The 891-nt window shown below is 34.2% G+C and overlaps 1 protein-coding gene across 1 annotated transcript; it reads left to right on the plus strand.

The window, feature by feature from the left end:
• The first annotated feature begins 30 nt into the window (after nucleotides 1-30).
• On the plus strand, nucleotides 31-510 carry LOC113328485 (early light-induced protein, chloroplastic-like). Its single transcript, XM_026575567.1, has one exon. It carries the CDS (start codon nucleotides 54-56, stop codon nucleotides 405-407), a length of 354 nt encoding a protein of 117 aa, XP_026431352.1. The 5' UTR covers nucleotides 31-53; the 3' UTR covers nucleotides 408-510.
• The last annotated feature ends 381 nt before the right edge of the window (nucleotides 511-891 follow it).

Here is an 891-nt window from a genome sequence, read left to right on the forward strand (position 1 = left end):
TGTGATAATTACTGGTTGTGGTTTAGCTAATCAAAATCATTTTTATTTATGTCATGCAGAAAATGAGCACAAAGTTTGGCGATTTGTTAGCATTCAGTGGTCCAGCACCGGAGAGAATTAACGGCAGACTTGCCATGATTGGGTTTGTTGCTGCTATGGGAGTAGAAGTTGCTAGAGGTACTGACGTCGCAGCACAATTGGCTGATGGAGGACTTCCATGGTTTGTAATAACCAGTGTTGTGCTATCAGTGGCCTCTCTTATACCGTTGTCTCAAGGCGTCAGTGTTGAATCAAAATCAGATGGGTTGATGTCTTCAAGTGCTGAAATGTGGAACGGTAGAGCTGCAATGTTGGGTTTGGTTGCATTAGTGCTTACTGAGGTTGCCAAAGGTGGAGCTCTAATTTAATTTTCATTTTAATTTACTAGGCCCTGTAAATGTTTTTGATCAACATATATATAAATGAAAGAAAGACAAAGATGCAAAGAGAAACAACACTTGTTCATTTTTATTAACCTGTTAAACTTCTGCAACAAGTAGTGTGTTAAAGTTATATACCAGTATATAGGATTAGCATTAATTAGTTAATCATTTTTTATATTGATTTCAAAACTTTTTTTTGGAACTTTAAAACCCTATTTTTTAAAAGATTAATCTAACTAATACAACATAGTTTACATATATACCTTCGTATTTATTTGATTTTGTCGGCCCCATAGGGGAAACAGAAGTCTTCCCTTCTTTCTCTGATGACAAATCTCAAGAGTAATACAAAACTCCGGTAACAAAAAATATTTTTTCCAAATTTTCAATTACCTTAATCGTTTGCCACATGAAAACAAAATCTATCCAATTTTAAAACATTAGAATAACAATAGTAATTGCGAAGTCA

This window comes from Papaver somniferum, unplaced genomic scaffold (assembly GCF_003573695.1).
Source record: "Papaver somniferum cultivar HN1 unplaced genomic scaffold, ASM357369v1 unplaced-scaffold_10903, whole genome shotgun sequence".
Lineage (NCBI taxonomy): Eukaryota > Viridiplantae > Streptophyta > Magnoliopsida > Ranunculales > Papaveraceae > Papaver > Papaver somniferum.

Coding starts and splice junctions, on each gene's coding strand:
- LOC113328485 (XM_026575567.1), top strand. CDS start 54: ATGCAGAAAATGAGCACAAAGTTTGGCGATTTGTTAGCATTCAGTGGT.